General features: G+C 42.8%; 3 protein-coding genes across 3 annotated transcripts; 2 read left to right on the top strand and 1 right to left on the bottom strand.

The window, feature by feature from the left end:
• The first annotated feature begins 309 nt into the window (after window positions 1–309).
• LOC143210326 (glutathione hydrolase 1 proenzyme) lies at window positions 310–14,085 on the top strand. Its single transcript, XM_076427087.1, has 10 exons — window positions 310–449; window positions 2,860–2,998; window positions 3,057–3,181; window positions 3,264–3,403; window positions 4,292–4,524; window positions 4,600–4,981; window positions 5,746–5,941; window positions 6,021–6,186; window positions 6,267–6,413; window positions 6,485–14,085. The coding sequence occupies exons 1-10, from the start codon at window positions 442–444 to the stop codon at window positions 6,671–6,673; spliced, it is 1,725 nt and encodes a 574-aa protein (XP_076283202.1). The 5' UTR covers window positions 310–441; the 3' UTR covers window positions 6,674–14,085.
• Mus201 (rad2 superfamily protein mus201) lies at window positions 7,381–12,672 on the bottom strand. Its single transcript, XM_076427070.1, has 10 exons — window positions 12,308–12,672; window positions 11,990–12,094; window positions 11,730–11,905; window positions 11,092–11,526; window positions 10,798–11,014; window positions 9,508–10,727; window positions 9,341–9,439; window positions 8,600–8,813; window positions 8,278–8,514; window positions 7,381–8,216 (listed from the first exon to the last, which is right to left on the bottom strand). Exons 2-10 carry the CDS (start codon window positions 12,075–12,077, stop codon window positions 7,537–7,539), a joined length of 3,366 nt encoding a protein of 1,121 aa, XP_076283185.1. The 5' UTR covers window positions 12,078–12,094; window positions 12,308–12,672; the 3' UTR covers window positions 7,381–7,536.
• On the top strand, window positions 14,003–17,825 carry Su(h) (recombining binding protein suppressor of hairless). The gene is made up of 2 exons (XM_076427091.1): window positions 14,003–14,145; window positions 15,527–17,825. Exon 2 carries the CDS (start codon window positions 15,629–15,631, stop codon window positions 17,147–17,149), a length of 1,521 nt encoding a protein of 506 aa, XP_076283206.1. The 5' UTR covers window positions 14,003–14,145; window positions 15,527–15,628; the 3' UTR covers window positions 17,150–17,825.
• The last annotated feature ends 276 nt before the right edge of the window (window positions 17,826–18,101 follow it).

Below are 18,101 nucleotides of genomic sequence, written 5' to 3'. Positions count from 1 at the left end.
GAGATACGGTATACACAATTATTGTTCGGCGCGGAAAAATCAAAGTTGTAAATAGTATACCGTGGCTCGTATCTTGTGAATGATTTTTAAACCAGTAGTAAACCCGACGTGTGTAGCGAAATATAATTAGCGGTAAATTTTTTAATATCCGTAGCGAGTAATAAAGATTGGGTAAACATAGTTTGTAACTTGTAATTGAATTGGTGATCGATCGGTACATCGATTACAGAACGGAAGCCGATGGCGAGGAGATGGTTGGCTTCGCTTTATCATGGAGATCAAAGAAATTGTGGTACATTTGATACGCTAAATGTAAGATAGTAGTGGGGATGAATAAGTCGAATCTGTATTGTAACGAGTACGTATAAGAGACAACGATCGGCTTGGCGAAACGTTTAGTCAAGGTTGAGCGCTCTCCTGTGCCGTGTTTTCACGCGCAGCATGATCGGGTTAGTAAACATATTTCTTTATTCTTTATTTCTCGCAATAATGTTCGGTAACAACCGATCATAGTGTACTGTCGTTCGCGTTTCCGCGAGTCGTTGAGAAAGTCGCGCGTCATGATCAGAAGTGGATAGAAATTTTATTCAATTAATAGAAAATATCGTAAACGTTAGACGATCGTGTTCTAATCGAAAGGTGCGACCTGGTGCGACGATGCGAAACGATTCACGGTCGTTTTCTAAACGTAAGACGTTCGCTCGCTCCGTGACACAGTGATTACGCTCTGGTCGATTTTCCAGGCGTAAAATCGGTTTATGTGAAATTTTGCGCGATCGTTATGATGAAATGAACATTTTCGTCGTTTTCGTGTCTCTGGTTATCAAGGGTATGTCAAGGAGGTTATGTTCTATATGTTGTAACAAACCTAGTTTGTTACGGGAAGTCTCGTTGTTTATTAGGGCACTTTGATACTTGTTTCGTTTATTTTATTTTCGTTCCGGGGCATCGGGAGAAAGAAGACGGCGGACAATGTGTCCGCGCTCTAATAGGACGATTGCATGTCACGGCAATTGTCATTAGATCATAGCCGCGCGATAATCACGTGTTGGATGTTTGCAGCGCAACAATCTTTATTTTCCGATGGTTATCAAAAACCCAATATTATCGCGGCGCGACACAATCAATTTATATTCAGTGACCGCGCGCTTTCGATGAACCCGCGCAGCGAAAGCGTTCTTGTTCTTACCTTGTCCCGACGCGCTGTGCAGCGTATGAATATTCACGCACACGGTGTTCGACGTGTTCTCTGTGCGATCGTTTAACTGTAATATTTTCGTGCCATTTTTCTCGAACGTACAGAGAAACGGTTCCAGCGAGTTGAGACTTTTAGATCCTCTTTCAGTATAGTAAATAGTGTGCGCGAGTCATCAAGTATGCTGAAGTCTACCGCAGCAAATATTTGACAACGATCCATTTGCGAAGACGTATGGCCACGTCTAAGTTTTATAGACGATTAGACTCAATGTTTAGATTAAATTTCAACGGAAATACATAGGTGCCAAAAGCGTCGATTCACCGTTGCGATCAAACGGCGCGCCGATAGGCACATAATTCGGAGGGCTCCGGATTTGGTACAGAAGAAAATGAATAATAATAAAAATACAGAATTTTACTTATGATTTTTGTAGAAAGGAACCCCAAATAAAATTTGGTCTAAGACCCGGCTTAATGCGGTACTGCGTGCAAAATTATCGCGAATTTTTCATGGCGCTTCGCGTAAAATGGGACTGCTCATCCACGTCCTTCGAATGTAGACATTAACTATATCTAAATAGGTAATGCAATTCTGTTCGACGATAATGCCATAGTCGAGTAAAAAACGTTGTTGAATTAGAGAGGGAAATTCCCGGCGGTTAATTCCCGTACTCTGTTTACTCATTACGCATTCCTCTATGTAGGCAATTTTCATTTATTCGAATCGTTGCAACACCACTTGTCCGGTATGTGATTCGCCGATGCCAAGGATGACTCCATTGCCTACCTAGATCATCGTTTTTTTTATGGTAGATCTACGAATCAGTCTGAAGCATTGAAAACGTCTATCGCTGTCGCTTGAAATGCCAAAGCATTCTTACATTGTCTTCGATTGGCAAAACAATCGGATAACGGTAAAAAACGGAATACCCCGCAGTTATCTGAAATATCAATCGTCATTGAGATCGACGGATTAATCAACAATTGTGATTAAAGTCCGACGAACTATTTCAAGCTCCTAATCCATGAATCGGCACAATCGATCTGTGCAATAGGTGTTATTCACGTTATTTTAGTCGGCAGCGAAGATAACGATAAGAACTGTAGTCCAAACGAATCGGCGCGCGGCGATCGAAAAATCGATATTTGTCGACGCAAAGTATTTGGCCAGAAATGCCGGCAGAAAGTCAACGTGAAAAATGTTGCCTGAAGCGTTATAGTTTTGTTATCCGAGATAGTTGAATACACGAGGAATCATGAATCAACACTTTTTTCCTCGTTTATAAACTCATGAAGCAGTAGTCATCCATTTGTCAGCGAGTTTTAAATGTTTTAAGGGAATTGTGTAAATGTTTCTATCATAAACGCATTTTCCTTTTCCACCATGAACATTTGCGTAGTTATTAATATTTGAAAATAAGAAAAAATTTCTTGACCGAAAATGGAGGTAACCTTGATTTTTTAAACGTTGAAATGTTTCTTATCTCGGAATGTTGTAGCTGATGTTAACACGAATTCAACGATTTTGTACATGTAATGCTATGACGTTGAGTCCATAAATAACGAGCTGTCACAGTGTTCGCCAGTTTTTCGGGTCAAACACTGTGCGACGGATCGTTAGAAATTTCTTTGGAGCAATGATCGAATATTGTTTTCTTGCAGACCACATAGAAAGAAGAAGCTCCTGATCGGAGGAGTGATCGGCGCCATTCTTTTAGGTGTGATCATCGCGGTTGTGGTCGTGCTTCTCGTGAAGAAATCCGAATCGGAACCGGACGCGCACTTTGGAGAGTACTGGAAGGTAAAGTGGAAAATGGAAAATGTATCGGGCAGAGTTAAACGTTGAATTTGTTTGGCAGGCTGCAGTGTCGACGAACGGACAAGAATGCGCTCATATCGGCGTGGGTATCCTCAGGAAAAATGGATCGGCTGTGGACGCTGCGATAGCCGCGCTTTTGTGCGAGGGAGTCGCGTCTCTGCACAGGTAAGCGAATTCGTCGGCAAATCGTTGAAATTTCAAATTCGAGAGTGGTAAAATAATCTCGTTATCGCGCACCGTCTTCCAGTATGGGATTAGGTGGTGGATTTTTAATGACGATATGGGACGCTCGAAACAAGACTGCGAAATACTTGGATGCTCGAGAGACGGCTCCCGCGAAAGCGACGGAGAATATGTTTGATGGCAACGCTACGTTGGCACAATTCGGTGAGTGATCTTCTATTTTATCACTGGTAATCCTTGGCAACGGTATCTGGGTCCATTTTAATACTATCTTTCAGAAGTATCATTTCGAGTAGCGGCTAAATTGAAGCTATCTCGCCATATACAGGGTGTCCCGCTGTATTGAGATCAGCGGGAGAGCTCGGAAAACGTTGTCGTTATCAAAAAAGTGTTCCTACGAAAGTTGTTTGGTATGACGGGCTACATTTGTCTCGAAAAATAAGGGTCCAGCGGAAAATCGAACTATACCACTCGATAGAGCAGACTTTTATCTTGAGAAGCCACCCTGTCAAGTTTGGTTTAAACATGTTCAAACAATCATAATGTATTAATATTTGATATCGCTGTATTCGGGAAAGTCTACAGAATCTTTTGCTATAAAGAACAATTCAATATCTTTTATAATAACACCACAATATTTGTGTAAAGTTGAAAAATATGTTTCTTTTTCAAAGTCATGTTTCTCAAAAACTGTGTGCGTATAGGAAAAAAATTAAAACAGATTCAGAACCAGCGGGAAAATCTCTATAAGAACCACCCAACAGTAGTTGTGGAACAAATTCGGTGTTGGACAGCGTCACTTGTAGCTCGTGGGTATGTTAATCGATTTCGATGAAATGTTCAGCATATGTACAACTACCGTACATCTACAAAACACTTGCTTCAAATCTTTATTACGAGCTCCAATAAAGAAGTTCTAAAAAAATCAGGTCGTTTGGTCCGATTATAAATACAAAAGTTATACTGTTCTAAAGCGCGTTCAAATACTTTCGTGAGCCACTGTATGTATAGTGAGTGTAGACTCAATTAATTTCAACTGCGAACCGGTCAACGAAATCTAACAGTTTCTTCGGGGATGATTCTACACACAAGGTGGCCTAGCGATAGCCGTGCCGGGCGAGCTCGCCGGTTACTGGGCAGCTCATCAGCAGTACGGGAAGCTGAAATGGTCCGACTTGTTCGAGCCGACGATCGCCCTGTGCGAGACTGGGAACCTCGTGAACGATTACCTGTCCACTTACTTGTCCAACAAAGAAAAACTGATACGGCAGCAGAGCTCTTTGGTGGAGATTCTCATCAACCCGGCTACGAACACCACGTGGAAGGTAACGAGCAACTAGTATTTCCTGTCCACCGATTCACCGAAATCATTCTGATTGCCGAAAGATTGCTGTGGCTAGGTAGGCGACAGGATAAAAAGGCTGCGTTTAGCTGAGACGCTGAAGTCGATAGCGGAACATGGACCGGATATATTTTACAACGGTTCCATCGGCGAGAAGCTGATCGAGGAAATCAAAGCGGCGAAAGGTATCATGGAGATGGACGATCTGCGAAATTACAAAGTCAAGTGGGCGGCACCACTCGAAACGAAGATAGGGAATATGAGGGTTGTCACAGCGCCTCCACCGGGGTCCGGAGCGATCCTAACTTTCATTATGAATGTTCTTAACGGAATCGTACCCACCGACGACCAGGGTGTTATGTGGCAGCGCTTCGTCGAAACGTTCAAATGGGCTTACGCCAAGAGGACCGAGTTAGCCGATCCAGAGTTCGTGCCTGTTGGTGAGTCGTCGACGTCGAGCTGCGTCAATAATTCGTAATCCTTTGAACATAGCATAGAAGCCGCTTCCAGATAAGCGGGAACGATAAGCGGGTGCTCGTAATTGTTTCTCTGTTGTGACATAATTAACGCACGGCGGCTCGGAGATACGGACGCGCGACAGTAAATGGTTTCAATTATCGCGAAACCGACAGCGATCGCGATTCCGGTCACATAATTAATTATCGTCCGAGCGCCGTCAATCAATTGATGATGCTTGATAGCACACGGGTCGCGTGCTTCTCGCGCGTCTCCTTGGTTCTATTACACGTACTTGACTCTTTCCATCCTATAAAAACCGTTGCTGCTTGTTACGCCGTCAATTATGTTATGATAACGGAGGGACGTCGTTGTCGTTGTCGGCATCGGCGTGATCGACTTGAATCCGATTCGAAATGACAATTTATGGCGTACTTGTAGCAGTGTCCTTAAAGCGACATTTTCAAAAACGGTTCCACCACGCCAACTTAATCAATTAATTGTAAAATAAAAATACAAAACATGTATTTATGGGAGAGATATTGAATTTAGATAATTTTTAATTGCTTTGTTAATTATACGAGTTATATCGTAGCCGGTTTTTGCGATAAAATGTTTTACGACAGCGCCAACTACGAGTATACGAGACCTACGAGATAACTCGTTGGTGGCAGCGAACGTGTTAACTGTTCGACGTCTATTTCCTCTATCGGTGTGGAATGGAATTTAATAGAATCATCCTGTCTAGACTCATTGGTCAAGAACTTGACGTCCATCGACTATGCCGATTCGATTCGCAGTAAGATCAAGGACAATCAGACGCACAACAATCCGGAATACTACGGTGCTGTCACGGTCGCGCCGGAGGATTCGGGGACGTCTCACGTGTCCGTGCTGGCTCCCGATGGCTCCGCTGTATCGGTAACCTCCACTATAAACCAGGTGTACGTTCACTATTGTAAACTCATAAACGCTTTTGTCGTTAACCTTCTCAGCGTCTTAAAGTTTACTATGATTAAACAGATTTGGCGCCATGCTGCGTTCGAAGTCCTCGGGAATAATATTCAACGACGAAATGGACGACTTTAGTGCCCCGAATATAACTAATGGTTTCGATGTTCCACCGTCGAAGAATAATTTCATTCGACCGGGAAAGAGGCCTATGAGCTCCATGAGTCCAACGATAGTTGTAAGTATCGCTGCATTCGGCAAAGCGTTTCCCTTCTCCGATATATATGCGAGTACGATGTTGTTGTAACTTTTCGAAAGATCGATGAAAAGGGCGAGGTTCGTCTGGTAATCGGCGCCGCGGGTGGCACTAAAATCACTTCCGCTGTCGCCATTGCGATGGTGTTGAACCTTTGGGCGAACAAGACTATTACGGAGGCTGTCGATACTCGTCGAATTCATCATCAAGTAAGTAAACACAAGTTTTACAGATGGGACTTCAGGAACGGAAGAATAAAGTGAACCTTTGAAACTTTCAGTTGTTTCCTATGGTGGCGCAAAACGAGAAAGAATTTCCACCGGACGTATTGGCGTACTTGTCGAATATTGGCCATAATGTTAGCACGTTCTCTGGGATCGGAAGCGCGATTACAGCAGTGTCGAAACAAAATGGAAAGGTGTACGCTGTCTCCGATTTCCGGAGGCGAGGAAGAACCGACGGTTTTTAGACGATTTAACGAAACTGAACCTAGTATCATGATGTATGTATGTATACGCGTCGTGCCCGTTTTATCCGTCGACAGACGAAGCTTATAACGAAAGCAGTCGTTGCTCGATACGTTAACGATTCGGTTAACGCTTTACATACCGACTGTTATTTAACACGTTCATGCCCGCATGTACCACTGGTGATACAAAAATGATTCATTTCATGCGGGCGCAGTTGTGAGCGTGTTAAATATTATTTTAGAAGTCGACTTTTTAATTTTTTAATCAATTCTTCAATAGCTATTTCAAGCGTCAATCAAGAAAATATCTCGAGTTGTGCGATCTAGTAGAACTTTCTTTCGGAATTGTTACCGGAAGGGAGACGTTTTCAGATTTCCTGTAGATAAAGTATTAAAAACAAGCGAGTTGCCAAAATACTCCTAGATACCTTGCTAGCAAGTTCAACAAGTATTAATAGAATAGTCATTCGAAACGGATAGAGTTTACCAGAAAAACTGAAACCAATGTAATTAATGTACAACGACCGACAACGTCCAACTATACTATATTCGGAACATTGAACCGAAACGTGTGTATTATACTCCATTCCGAAGCGTAACGTTCGGTGGATCCATTGCATCTCTTGTTAGACTACTAGCGTAAGTGCTACCTGTGTTCAACGATGCGTCGTTGATTTTTATATCTCAAATAAGTCGACAAACACGTGTCATAGAAATATAATTTATTTAGAAAAGAAAAAACACATTTCGAGATTTCTGCTCAATTATTTACACAAATAATACTTACCGCTCCGCGATAGCACGCTCTCGCCAAAGTATTCGCTGTGGACGATCGGCATGCTCAGCGTTTCTGTACTTTGGTATTACGAACTGTTGCTATCGCTTTCCGAAAGTCCAGCCTCTTCTTTCACTTTCCTTACGCAACGCTTCACTTTCTTAGTCTTGTACAATCCTTGCTTCGACTTTCTAACTACCTCGATCGCGTGCAATTTTTTCTTCAAAGCTTCTGCCTTGTCTTTTTCCCTTTGCGGTATATAATCTTTCAGACTATTTTTCTTATCGACGGACGCATTAAAGACTTCCGATTCGGCCGCTTTCGAATCCGTTGTTTCTCGCGTGTCCGCCGACTCCTTTTTCTTCTTTCGTGCTTCCGTCGACGTGATCGCTCTCTTCTTTCGAAGCGGTTGCCGCGTGATCTCCGCGCTTTTTACGCTTTCCACGCTTTCGGTCGCGTCTTCCATGTTCGGGTTGTTTAACCGTTGCACAGCTTTCTGCACCCGCTTGCTCAGATTCACGTCGATCGACTTTAGAGCTGCGCTTTGCAGTTTGAAATAAGTATCTATAAACTTTTGATCCTGTTTCTCTTCCAGCCTTTTCAATATCGGCTTCATGATCTCGTTGAACTTTTCTTTGGTCCATCCAAACTTCTGTTTCGCGTAATCCGACAGCAACAACGTGCTCGGCTTGCCCCACGTGAAAGCTTCCTTTGATTCGTCCACCTTCGGAACAAGGTACGCCTGTACGACGGCTTCACTCGGAAAACCTGCAAAAAAGATAGTTCGTCTTATTAGAACTCCGTTTAGATTCGAGAAAATTATACGCACCTTTCTGAATTTGCAAGTTCTGCAATTTGGTTCGCAGACTAGCTTTTCCAGGACCCGTGGCTCTGCCTGCCGCGACCCACGAACGGAAACTTGTCAAACCTTGCAGTAAATTGTCTCCTTCCGACGGAAAAGCCGCTAATATTTCCAAGGCAGTGACGGGTCCAATACCAGCTAAACCCGTGGTGTAATCGCTGCCGACTAACAAGGCAAATCGTATCAATTCGTTGCGCGTTAATTCTGAAACACAACATTATTCCTTGTTCTAGAACTTTGAAGTATGTATGTTTCACTCTGTTGCTGGAGAATATGCAGTCTCGCTTACTGAAGTGGTGTTGTATGTCGCAAGAACGATATCGAAGGACCTTCTTGGTACTGTCGAAGAAATTCTTGTAAACGCATTGTCCTCCGAATAGCCAAATATCTGAATCGTCCGTGATCGTGCCATCGGTCAGACAAACTTGCTCCAAATACGCACACTGGGCTTCTGCTTCCATGGGCGCTACAACGTATGGTATTCCGAATAATCGTAAAAGTTCCTGTCGATCAAGCAGATTCCCTTTGTACTCCATTGTTAAATCGCCGATAGATCGCGAATCTATATATAAATCTCCATCTCTAACCATTTTAAACAAACGGCTGGACCTCCGAATTAGCTGATATTTTGTAAATTGACTTATATCATGCTTGCGAGAACGGTTTTCGGCGTTTCTATGTTACCAGCACAGTTATAACTGCGGTTTATTAAATATGTATATTCTACAAATGAATAAAATCTTCCTAAAAACCTAATCCAAGCTTATAACTTTGGTCATTGTAATTTCTATCACCCGAAAAATTGTTTACATTCCGCAGCTGTGTTGGTAACGTAGGAAATGACATTGAAATGGTACAAAATTTTATTTCAAGTCGCTGAAAATCCTTCTCGCGATCAACATTTTTGTCATAAAAACTTCAGCCAAATTGGAGCATAGGAGTTTTCGGAAATATAGCTGGAATTTTTAAATGTTGGGCGTAAATGCATATAGATCCGCGATCTATTAATTGATATTAGATATTACTATACCTGAGCTTCGCTGGATACTTGTTTCGATATATCGATGCCCTGCCTCTGCAGTTTACCGATGTTTGTTACCAATTCTGATTGTTCATCTTCTAAACGTGCCTAAAAGCAAAGCGCATCAATCGTTTTGACTGAATAATATAAATAAACCCAGACAAATGATATTATACCTTCAATGACAACAATTCATCATCGTTCACTGGAAGAGGGCTCGCGTTTGGAGGATCCGTAATCCATGCGCTTGTGTTTGCATTATTATCCATCAATGTAATCTCGGCATTGTTTTGACTAGAATTATATGCATCATCTGTACTATCTGCCTCTTCGATATCTTCCAATTGTGTATTTACATTTTGAACGTTATTATTATCCGTATCATTATCTGTGACTTGCAATGTTTCAATGTCGTTGGTTTTCGTCGTATCAGATGGATCTTGAACCTTCTCTTTTATCGTTTCCACAATCGTTTTCTCTAGAACAGCGGTTTCCAATATCTCTGAGTGATCGGGAGATCTTTGTTCCACTATTTCGAAAGGTTCACTAGATATTGATACATTTTCAGACATTGCTTCCACCTCTTCAGTCTTTGACTCGTTGTTCGGTGCTCCAAAAACGTCCGCGAACATATCATCTTCTATGGTTTGATCGGATCTAAGCGTTATTTCGATAGCCTGCGAAGTACTCTTCTTGATCTTACTACTATCGAAATCTACCGTCGGTACATCTGCTATTTCTATGAAATCCGAATCCGAATCCGTTGAGCTGATTACCGTTACCACATCTGACTCTATTTTTGAAGCTTTTGAAATCGTGACAGGCGACAAGTTATCATCAGATTGTACAATCGATTCGGAAAACCCAACTTCCGAAATACTCACTGATTCTATATCTCCTGTGGTACCTACTTCTGTAAAGTCTTTACTGTCTTCGTTATCTTTGCTGTTACCGCTCTTTGTTTCGAAAAGATCGAATTGCAGCGATGTTTTTACGGTGTCCCGCGAACCCTTGCCATCTTCTTTACTGCGTTGCTCGAGAAGAGTGTGGATTTGAGCCTCCGTTAATCCGCTATACTCCAACATGTAAGACAACGCAGGGTTTATAGTGTGTTTTCCAAAACAGTTTTTAGATGGTGGTCGCGATTCTTTCCATTCTGTTGCGAAGTACGAGTCGTTACTCGATTCTTCCGCCGGTGATTTAGACTTGGTCGTAGCAGTTATTTCAACATCGCTATCCCATTCATCATCGAGCTGGTATTCATTCATGTTTTCGCTTATTGGTACATCTTTGCTGGTGCCAGGTACTGGCTCTTTCGCCTCGTCCTTATCAGCTACAACCTCTTGGTCGTTTGGTTTACTGTTGTTGCTAATATTCTTAATGTATGCATTTTTATCTGCAACACACAGTTCATGAGCACGAAGACACGGCCGATAGAAAGATTTTAGAAAATTGCAAGAACATACCGCTGATGTAAACCAGTCTAGTCTCACTGTCACCCGCGACACGGTAATTACAGTTTCGGTTAGCAGTGTCTACGCCCTGTTCTGTCAATAGTTTCTCTAATTCCTCCAACGTCAGCGATTTTCCTCCCATTTCTTTTTCCGCGGACTCTAAACTCTGTTGAACCAATCTACGCTTCAATAACCGTTTCATTTGGTAGCCGGAGAATTGGTGTGACTCCTAGATGGATACAGACATTTTAGAGAAACAAAAACAATCGTTTGCGAAATGATTAACTTTGCGAAATGAATAAATACATCGGGCATCTCGTGTAAACGACCCCACGAATTTTGCTTTCTCGTTTCCTTGAGATCGGTCAGGATGTCGTAGCGCACATCTGGTGGTAAAGCTTTGAACTCGGTGCTACCCACGTCCACGTTGTGGATATTTCCGATCCATTTCGTTTGTTTCCGTGGACTCAGCTCGATTGTCGACGAATCCGAATCGTAATCGTCGTCCGGACTTAATTCCGATGGATTCGTACTCGGCATGTCCGGTAATTTAAACATATCATCCGTGGTCTGCTTATTCAAGCTGCTCAAGATCGCCTGAGTCGAGTTATTTTTAACATTCTCTTCTTCCGGATTAAGGACTGTTTTTACAGCGGAGTGCTTTATCAAGTTATTTATTAATTCTGTTCTCATCTGTAAAGCTTTATTCTTGGCCATAGATTTCTGTTTCCTGCGTAAGGCCTGCGAACACAAAAGAATAAGAGCCTCTTTTCTCACTACCTGGTTCCCACGGTAAACCAATTATGTACAGACAATATTATAGTCGAGATAAAAGTACAGTTTCATTAATGCATGTACGCTGTACTCTTTGAATTACTTTGAATATAAGATTGTGTTTGTTTAAATAGTTAAGTAGAGGTTAACGTAAACAAATTTATATTTACAATCGTGTTTTTTTTCAGCATTGGTACACCTCCGTCGAACACGAACACTGGCTTGATTTTGTAATACAGTAGCTTGCAAATTCTATTGAACAATCCGATAAGATGCGCGTTTGGTTTAGGATTACTAAAACGCTCTTGATATCCTAGCATCACTTGATATATCCAAATGGAAATATCTACAGGGTGAAAGAATTATGTTAAACAAAGGATAAAAGTAAAATAACAGAAGGTTTGGATAAAATATACATTTTTAAATGTACCAATGGCTAAAACTTTTCCTTCGAGCGTTTCCAAGGGAACCTGCTTCCCTGTTGCATCGAGTAAACGCCAAAGGCCGTGAACTCCCATTATGTTTGATAAGGTACCTGTAAAAAACAGTATTTTATCGATACAGATTACATTGTGTAAAATCTGTTGTATATTTACTACATGCTATATAATGAATAATAGGGTTTTTCATAACCTAAGCGACAGTAGTAGTACCTAATACAAATCATCGAAAGACTGATTATTCATCAAAATAGTTTCTTCCCGGCGGACTTTAGACATGCCAATAGTACGTGCAAAGAATCGCTTACCTTATAATGCATCAACGAATACGCAAATTGGTAAAGTTTTGCGCGTATCGACATTGTACCGCATCGGTCAGCTGGTCACCGCAACAATGCGCTCGTCGCGTTACGCGCGCTACATTTACATTCACAAGATAGAATACTTGCAGCTGTACATGTAATAACTCGACGTTTGCAGATTCGCCGATCGAGAGTATAACATTATTGTTATATCCTGCAATTATTTGCTCGAAACGCATCGATAATTCTACTAAATGATAAATATACGCGAATGTGAAACACGTTCCGTTATATCTTACAAAATGATTTACATTCTAATCGGCACGCTGTTATGGTAGAGGTTTTCGTAAAAGTGTGCCTCGATGCACGATCGCTCGAATTACACGTTATGGGATCAAGCAATTACCTAACTTGCAATAATAATATTATGGAAATATTTGGGCCAGAATAAAAGTGGAGCTACTTTCTAATCTAATTAGATAAGAATGAATTTTGGAAAAAAGCGTGAAATTTTAATACAATACTAAAATGAAAATATTTCGAAAGAACGTCGGCTAAAATTTACAGATGTTTCAATTGTATACGTGGATTAAGGAATAAACGCACGGAAGGTTGATTTGTTTGTTAGTACGCAATCGTTCTATATTGCGCCGTATCAATTTCTTGAATATTTGTGTGACTAGTATGCAAACACGTAACGTAATACGTGAAATATATTTGTGTGTTTCCTCGAGTCTTTCGTAGGCACATGCACACATTTATAGCCGGGACGTGTATATATCGTATCGTCATCATCAGAGAAGTGAAGTGAAGTGAGGTAGAGGCCACCCACTCTTTCCCACAGCAGGTTTTTCCCACGCCCCCCAGGGTAACCCCAACATCCTTTTGCGGCAGCAATTCCACGGCACCTACGGGGTAGAGGGGAATAGCTCACGTCAGGTGGGGAACAAGAGGGGAAACTGGAGGCGCTTGGGTCGACCAGGCCATTGTACAACACTAAAACAATAGAATCTGCAGCTCTCAGTGGCGTAACAAACCGTCTAAACACCGGAGTGCTTGTTAACTTGCATAGAATTCTTTCTAGAATTTTTCTAGATTAGCCCGGAAACTTTTTCGATCGTACAAGAATCGTAAAATTTTGCTCGTGTGGAAAAATTAAATTTTAATTCTAAGAAAAATGTTAGACGGTCTCGACAATGAACGAAATTCGCGTACTCGATTTTTGCTCGAAAATATTTCTATTTAACTTCACGAGCTTCCTTCAAGTACGTTTTTTCTGATAGAAAAGAACAAATTTTCGAATTGTGCAGTGGGAAAAAGATTTCGCTTCGGTGCGCCTCCCTGTCCTTCGTAGATACGCGCCTGTTACAGCCACTTACGCGGTAGTAATAACTCTACGTGTCGTTTCAAACTTAGTTGGTTGGCGAGTATCGTCGGGAGAGGTTGTGTCTTCTGCCGTTTCGCTCGGCTCTCCGGGAATTGGTTTTTTCGAATTATAGTTAGGCTCGTAACGATAGGATTACGGTTGTTCGATCGCTCGCGGAACTTGGAGGATCGAAATTAATTTTGGGCGGTGCTCCGGGACATTGCGTTCATCTGTTGGATTTGAAGTGGCGCGCGCGCGCGGCGAGGCGAAATCATTTTGAACGGTTGGCAGGACTGTTCGGAAAATTCGGAAAGTGAACAGGTGTTTTTTGAATGGATTAGGGAGAATACTCGACGAGGACGCAAAAGGATTTGCGAATGGTGAAAGATCGACGAACGGTGCGATATTCGTGATAGAACGGCAATTTGAAAAATGCATTGGGACCTATGCTCGGATTTCAATTGTTACAGAAAATGAGGTGAGTGTCAAGAACGTAACCTGTTTTTATTCGGTGTAACCTTTCCTGTGCCGACAAGGTAAATAAACGATTGTTAGCGTTTTTAGAATTTTTTATGGGAAACTATGCGTCAATTTTTCGTTCGTAAAACAATTCTAATTCTTTTCTCTTCGTCCAACACACGTTATATATACACATATATATGTATATACAATATGTATATGAACATATATATACAAAAAAAATATATATATATGAATATTTATGTACATTATATATATACATATATATATACATATATATATATATATGAATTAATACTTATGTACAGTGTATATACATATGTCTATGGGTATATGTATGTATATATATATATTTATATATACATATGTATACACATATGTATGCAGAATTATATTTACTGAACATGTAAGATAGGAGTAAACACAATTTTTAATCTCTGGTTTTAACACGTCTGTATAAATTATTCGAGTGCTTTACCTTTTTATACCCTTTTTTTTTGAACCGGTATTGGATATTATGTTCAGCATTGATTATACAACTGTTCTAGGAGGCTTAGAACGCGAAAAGATTTAGCGTTTATTTGGTAAAACATTTCCACTGCTGCAGGTTCATTCTATGCAATGTATTTGTGTTTCTATTCTTAGAGCGTTTAATGAACAGTTGGAAGCACACGCGTGCAACCGTAGTCGGACAATTAATGTTACCAGGAAGTGTTTTTTTCATGGACACCATTTTTTTTACTCGTGCAACCATTTATACTATGCCTCCGTTAAACTAAACTTTTTCATTGCATCCCTAATACCAAGAAATGTTTGGCTTGTAGATTAAAATTCTTTTCAGAACGGCATAGAAAACGCAGTGCAAAAGTAGTAACAGAACATCTTTATGCTGGCACACGCGTACACGTAGTCTGTGTAAACTTGTACGAACGAGGGTGACTTAATTCATGCAGGAAAAATGAGCTCAACTCGGTTCCCACAGTGTATAAGCGCATTTCCTCTTTCCTGTACTAAGACTAGCAATTCTTGGCAGCTAGCTTAAAGAAAGATAGCTCGAGTTAATTATATCTTCTATCGTGAAAAACAAAAATCTTTCTCACGCCGAAGCTTTAACCGTGCAGACTAGTAAGGTTCTGCGACTATTCAAACCCGTGTAACTAATAACATGGTATTGTCTTGCGTTGGGTCGTATAATCTTGAACCGTATTCTTCGAAGAATGCCAGGCTTTCTAAAACAAATTAGAATGTTTGCTTCTAATTTCACGAAACGAATTCTCTCATAGTTTTTCAGATATCCAAACTGTTACGCTCGAAGCAATTTTTGTTTTAGAAAATAAAACGATTGAATGGACGAGTCTACTAAATCGAATTTATTCCAGGTATAAGCGGCAGACGCAATTATGTGACATGCAAGGACGACAAGGATAGGACCTTGGGGTTTTACGGTTCTGAAGCAACGGGAATAGGAGCGGAAACTAAATATGCCACACCAGTTCGGACTGCCCGCGATGGCGCATGGAATGCAATCTCCTCCCTCGCCGACCTCGGTGATGTCGGTGTACCCTCGATTCGGGTCCGGCGTCTACAGACCGGATCACCAGGACCAGCGGTTGACGCGCGAGGCGATGGAGCGTTATCTGCGTGACAGGAGCGACATGGTGATCGTAATCCTGCACGCGAAGGTCGCGCAGAAATCATACGGCAACGAGAAACGGTTTTTCTGTCCTCCGCCGTGCATTTACCTGTTCGGGGACGGATGGAGGATGCGGCAGGAGCAGATGCTCCGTGAAGGTGAGAGCGAGCAGTCGGCGCAGCTCTGCGCATTCATCGGGATCGGCAACTCCGACCAGGACATGCAGCAGCTGGACCTGAACAACGGGAAACAGTATTGTGCCGCGAAAACATTGTACATATCCGACTCGGACAAGCGGAAGCACTTTATGCTTTCCGTGAAAATGTTTTACGGTAGCGGGCACGACATCGGGGTATTCCACAGTAAAAGGATCAAAGTGATCTCGAAGCCGTCGAAGAAGAAGCAGTCGTTGAAGAACGCGGACCTGTGCATCGCGAGCGGGACGAAAGTCGCGTTGTTCAACCGATTGCGCTCGCAAACGGTGAGCACGCGTTACCTGCACGTGGAGAACGGCAATTTCCACGCGAGCTCGACGCAGTGGGGTGCGTTCACGATACATCTTTTAGACGACAACGAGAGCGAGTCGGAAGAGTTCCAAGTCCGGGACGGGTACGTGCATTATGGTAGCACGGTGAAGCTGGTGTGTTCGGTAACGGGAATGGCTCTGCCGCGTTTGGTCATCCGGAAGGTGGACAAGCAGATGGCCAGTTTGGAGGCCGACGATCCCGTCTCGCAGTTGCACAAATGCGCATTCTACATGAAGGATACCGACCACATGTACCTCTGCTTGTCGCAGGAACGCATAATACAATTCCAGGCGACTCCGTGTCCGAAGGAGGCGAATAAGGAAATGATCAACGATGGCGCCTGCTGGACGATCATCAGCACCGACAAGGCCGAGTACCAATTCTTCGAGGGCATGGGCCCGGTCAGGTCGCCGGTCACTCCGGTCCCGCTCGTTCACAGTTTGCATTTGAACGGCGGCGGAGACGTGGCGATGCTCGAGCTCACCGGCGACAACTTCACACCGAACCTGCAGGTCTGGTTCGGCGACGTAGAGGCCGAGACCATGTACAGGTGTCAGGAGAGCATGCTATGCGTGGTTCCGGACATCTCGCAGTTCAGGGGCGAGTGGCTCTGGGTGAGGCAGCCGACTCAGGTGCCGGTCTCCTTGGTTCGTAACGACGGGATCATCTACGCGACCGGATTGACGTTCACGTACACCCCGGAACCGGGTCCCAGGCCGCATTGTCCGCCGGCCGACGAGATCATGCGAGCTCCCCGTGCCATGCACAATCAAGCCAGCATGCCGCCCGCGATCGCGGATGTGCCCTGGAATACGCATCAGCCACCCCAGCCGGGTCTCTGATGTTTCCTAGACAATTGCACCGCGCGTCACCAAAGTTTCCGGCCGTGCGAGACCAGTGCTCGACGGCCCAATCACGATAACAACAACAACAGCACCGACTCCGAGGAGAACGAGGAGCCGCCGCCGCCGCCGATTTCCACGAGCAATCGACCGGCGATCGAGAACAACGGTTGTTCGTCGATCGCGAAGGACTCGTTGCCTCGAGCCGACTACGCGGAAACGCGTTCAGACAATACAAAGACGACGTAGCATCCCTCTGACCGATGTCGCGTCGTTCAATCTCCCGCGGATGCTACCTATCCGAATCCAAATCCGTGTACAGTGTGCCGTGTATCCTTTCCCTATGTTGATACCGCGAACCTACCGTAGCCTCTCTTAGCTTTAAGTGTTGATACAGATTTACACAGAGAGAAAATAATAATTTATAGCACTTTTAGGATTAAGAGCTTTCTACGAATGTGAATCTTTAGCGAATTACGCGCAGGCAATAACGAGACGAGGCGACAGACGCGATCGACCGTCGAAATGTACGGCAAATCGTAATTCGATTCTTTTAATCAATTTTAGAATTCCCGTCGATCGCGATTTTACTTCCGCGAGACAAATATTTTATTCTGGATTTTATCGAAAATATCCCTTTTTTAATCGAACGTTGATTCTTTCTCTTTTCTTCTTTCCACGACGCTCGGTCTTTTATTCCGAGTCGATTGATTTCTACATGCGACTACAGTTACGTGCAATTACGGAAGAATGTCCGTATTAGTTTGATGAAAGTATTCGCACGGCGTATGGACGATTTTCGGCGAGAGAACGCGATTTGATCGATACCGAGATTGATTTTGCGCGATAGATACCGGCAATCCGAGTATTATTTCTCAACCAATTCATCGTCCGAATTCAGTTTATTTTGCTGGCAAGATCGACGAATTGAGATCGTAGGCATATCGGTTTT

The sequence above is a fragment of the Lasioglossum baleicum genome, chromosome 7 (assembly GCF_051020765.1).
Source record: "Lasioglossum baleicum chromosome 7, iyLasBale1, whole genome shotgun sequence".
In the NCBI taxonomy this organism is placed as follows: Eukaryota; Metazoa; Arthropoda; class Insecta; order Hymenoptera; family Halictidae; genus Lasioglossum; species Lasioglossum baleicum.
Note: the sequence above shows the minus strand (reverse complement) of the source record. Positions and strands in the feature narration are given on the sequence as shown.

Bases quoted from the DNA above. Each gene is read 5' to 3' on its own strand.
- LOC143210326 (XM_076427087.1), top strand. The intron at 4,982-5,745 runs GTGAGTCGTCGA...CATCCTGTCTAG, and splicing joins TCCAGAGTTCGTGCCTGTTG to ACTCATTGGTCAAGAACTTG. The intron at 6,187-6,266 runs GTAAGTATCGCT...ACTTTTCGAAAG, and splicing joins CCATGAGTCCAACGATAGTT to ATCGATGAAAAGGGCGAGGT.
- Mus201 (XM_076427070.1), bottom strand. From the start codon at position 12,077: ATGGGAGTTCACGGCCTTTGGCGTTTACTCGATGCAACAGGGAAGCAG. The intron at 8,814-9,340 runs GTATAGTAATAT...CTTGATCGACAG, and splicing joins AAGTATCCAGCGAAGCTCAG to GAACTTTTACGATTATTCGG. The intron at 8,515-8,599 runs GTAAGCGAGACT...GTTGTGTTTCAG, and splicing joins CGACATACAACACCACTTCA to AATTAACGCGCAACGAATTG.